The sequence below is a fragment of the Diachasma alloeum genome, unplaced genomic scaffold (genome assembly GCF_001412515.2).
Source record: "Diachasma alloeum isolate Michigan unplaced genomic scaffold, Dall2.0 Dall_scaffold_00363, whole genome shotgun sequence".
NCBI classification, from domain to species: domain Eukaryota; kingdom Metazoa; phylum Arthropoda; class Insecta; order Hymenoptera; family Braconidae; genus Diachasma; species Diachasma alloeum.
The window spans coordinates 229,694-232,990 of NW_021680502.1; the positions used below are offsets into that span (position 1 = coordinate 229,694).

Sequence of the window (3,297 nt, forward strand, 5' to 3'; positions counted from 1 at the left end):
CGAGGATTTTGCCCGCGGTATCGAGCATGCAGAGCGGACGGTACGATGACGGGTCGTCCGGTGATTTTTTCCCCTTTGGGAGTAGTACCAATCTCTGCTGCTTCCACATGGCAGGGAGGGTGCCCTCCCTTAGGTAATCGTTGTACACATCCAAGAACATCTCTGGCCTCGTATGGATAGCTGCCTTCAGGGCGATGTTGGGGATTCCATCGAGACCAGGGACCTTGGTGTTACCCACCCTATTGCAGGTTTCCATCAACTCCTCTTTCGTGATTAGTGGCAACATTATCTCTTCTCCCGTTCCGACAGGACGATGAAGTTCCGGTTGTTGCAGAAACAAGACCGTGACGATTTCCTTCATCAACACCGGACACGTAGGCGATGGCATTGGTTGACTCTCGAGTTTCGTCATCACCACTTTATAAGGTCTACCCCATGGATCACCTTCCACCTCATCAAGAAGCTCACTCCAAGATTGCTTTTTACTGCACTTGATAGCTTTGATGAGTTTCCGGCGTGCCTTCTTATACCTCATTCGCAGCCCCTCGGAGTTCGGTTTTTTGCAGCCACGTTGAGTTCTTCTAGCAGTTCTAACACTCCTTGCGCAGGGTAGCGATGGTGTTATTCCACCAGTAGACCGGTGGATGCCGGTTTGTGGCCCGCTTCCTGGTCATGGTGGCATCACATGCTTTTGTTACTCGTTTAATGACGTTCCGCGCCTTCTTAGTAGCATTGCTGCCACTGATTGGGTGGGCGTCTAGTGCGGCTGCGAAGGAGCTAGGCTCAAAGGTCTTTACTCTCCAGCCAATGCAATTTGTCTTCTTAGGCATCGAGGTGACTTTCTGGCGAGGACATGTCTCCCAGACTATCGCACAGTGGTCGCTCGCGATGTAGATATCAGTTACTCTCCATGAGCAGTTGCCCTTTGCAAGGCTGCTGCTCACAAAGGTGAGGTCCACAATTGAGCTTGACTCTTCCCTCACGAAAGTCGGATCATCGCCGCTGCTCAGCAGGACTACGTCCAACGATAACATGGCTTCCAGTACAGCTTGCCTCTTGGTGTTCGTCTCTTTACTTCCTCAGTCGACTGCCCAGGCATTGAAGTCCCCGGCTATTGCCACAGGGAAGTGCTGCTTCGCATCCTCAGTCAGTCGATCTAAGAAGTCGTTGAATTCTTCAGTGGAAAGGCTCGGCCGGGCGTAGCAGCTGTAGAAATAAGTTCCATCAACCTTCGCCTTCACGAAGCCATTTTGTGTACTATTACTTGTGGTTTGAAATGGCCGTTTGTCACACGCCCAGATTACCGCCTTCGTACTCGCATCAGTAACCCAGGGTTGAACGTCCAGGTGACGATACGGCTCTGAGATAATCATAAGATCAGGCTTCTATTCATGCGCCGTCTGCATAAGCAGGTCATGCGCGACCTCATAGTGGTTGAGGTTGAGTTGGAGTAATTTCATCTTCCCGTATTGAGAACCCTCTGTATGTAGTGCCTTCTTATACACTGGGCATCTACTGCTACCAGCAATGTGGGCACAATTCTCCGTGTAGCCTTTCTCGGTGCACAAGGCGCATTGCGGCTGCTCCGTGCAGTCTAAAGCCTTGTGGCCGGTCGCTGAGCATTTGACGCAGAGTTTGGACCGATCGACTGTACTCGTGTACTTCGTGGCGAGGTGCCCGTAGTGCCAACACTTGAAGCACTTAACTGGTCTCTCTACTCTTTTCACTCGGCAATTAACCCAGCCGATCCGGATTTTGCCGTGGTCCCCCAAGATCTTCTTCGCCACGAGTACAGACAGTGTCACCAAGGCCGTCTGTGTCCCTCCGTAGGCCTTTCGCAAGGATTTTATGGCATCCTGCGTCATCTGCACCTCGTTGCCCGCTGTTTTGCATAGGGCTTTCAAAATTTCCTCCTTCGTTGTCATATCATCGAGGTCTTTGATCTCGATGTTCTCCTGAGGGCCCTTGCTAAGAACTTCAGCGTCTTCCCCGAGGAGACTAGCTATGGTTGATTGCAATATGGTTGCGCTTATGGGTTGTGCAATACCTGCGCATTGCTAGCACTGTCTTTGGTTAAGACAATGAGCATGTCCCCTGTGGCTGTTCTGCGTATCTTATCAACGCACCCTAGCACCTCATCTGGAGGAACATCCTTCTTCACCTTCGTTAGAATCTCGGCATACTTCACCTCATCTTTTGGGCGAATGATCAATGCATCGGACCTAGATGCTGATTTGCCCATTCTCCTACTACTCCGGGGAGTATTTGGTAACGTCTTTGGAGCTTTGATTCTTCCAAGAATCTCCCACGGATGATGTGTCCTCAGTTTCTACCTCAGAGTCCTTCGGTGTAATCTCGGATAGTGTCCGTTGACGTACAGACAATAAGCCCTGTCTGCTCGTTTCTGCTTGAGGAGCAGGCTGTTTCGCTCCCCCTCGAGATTCTTCCAAAGCTCTCAATCTTCTGAAGGCACTATTGATGCTAGTCACTTTCTCCTTGTGAACGTTCACTCTAGGTTGAACTAACTCATGAAGGTTATTGATAAGCCTTGCAAGCCTATCTCACGCTTGACTTCTCTCATCTGCTGCCCCTGTTTCTGCTTCTTGTAGTTTGTTTGCTTGATTCTTCATATTTATCCCACGAGTACCTAGGGAAATGCCAGACCACCTCAGCAGAGCCCCGGTTGCTGAGACTAGGCCACTTAATACACCTGGGGTGGGACCTGGTGCCCCAGGGAACACCGTTTGCGACGCCAGCTACCCCTGGCGCCTTCCAGAAATCAGCACGGTGAACACCTTGCCATTGGGGGGGGGGGCTTCAACTGCTCTTAGTAGAGTGGAGTGGTACATCCACTCTTTAAGCCCCTCCACCGCGGCAAGGTAGCAGTTGGTCGGAGGTGTGTGTGTGTGTGTGTGTGTGTGTGAATGTATGTGACCCGAAAATTTTGGAACACGAGTTCTCTTGAATCAACGATGTAATTTGATTTTTTTTTCAATCGACGCATCTCCATGTAACTTAAAACTATTTAGTTTATGAAAACAATTGACTCAGCGGTTTTTTATTTATCCGCATAAAATTTGTAAAACATGCCAAAAAGTGTTAATTTCATAGAAATTCGATCATATTACCTAAGGTAACAATGTGATTTGAATTAATTTTGTGTAATCGATGCGTTCCTACATAACTTGATTCTCATTGGATTTTGAGCGAAATCGCCTCAGTGGTTGTTGAGTTTTTGACATGAAACTTTCGAATTTTGCAATAAAAAAAAAGAAAGTTGGAAAATTTTGGAGTGAG

At 48.8% G+C, this 3,297-nt stretch overlaps 1 protein-coding gene across 1 annotated transcript; it reads right to left on the reverse strand.

The window, feature by feature from the left end:
• Positions 1–1,385: 1,385 nt before the first annotated feature.
• LOC107041356 lies at positions 1,386–2,242 on the reverse strand. Its single transcript, XM_015261871.1, has 2 exons — positions 2,065–2,242; positions 1,386–2,002 (listed from the first exon to the last, which is right to left on the reverse strand). The coding sequence occupies exons 1-2, from the start codon at positions 2,240–2,242 to the stop codon at positions 1,386–1,388; spliced, it is 795 nt and encodes a 264-aa protein (XP_015117357.1).
• Positions 2,243–3,297: the final 1,055 nt, after the last annotated feature.

What these genes read in the sequence shown, in the direction of transcription:
- LOC107041356 (XM_015261871.1), bottom strand. Translation starts at nt 2,242, where the DNA reads ATGGGCAAATCAGCATCTAGGTCCGATGCATTGATCATTCGCCCAAAA. An exon ending in CATTGTCTTAACCAAAGACA is followed by an intron (nt 2,003 to 2,064) that starts GTGCTAGCAATG and finishes AATCAACCATAG; the next exon opens with CTAGTCTCCTCGGGGAAGAC.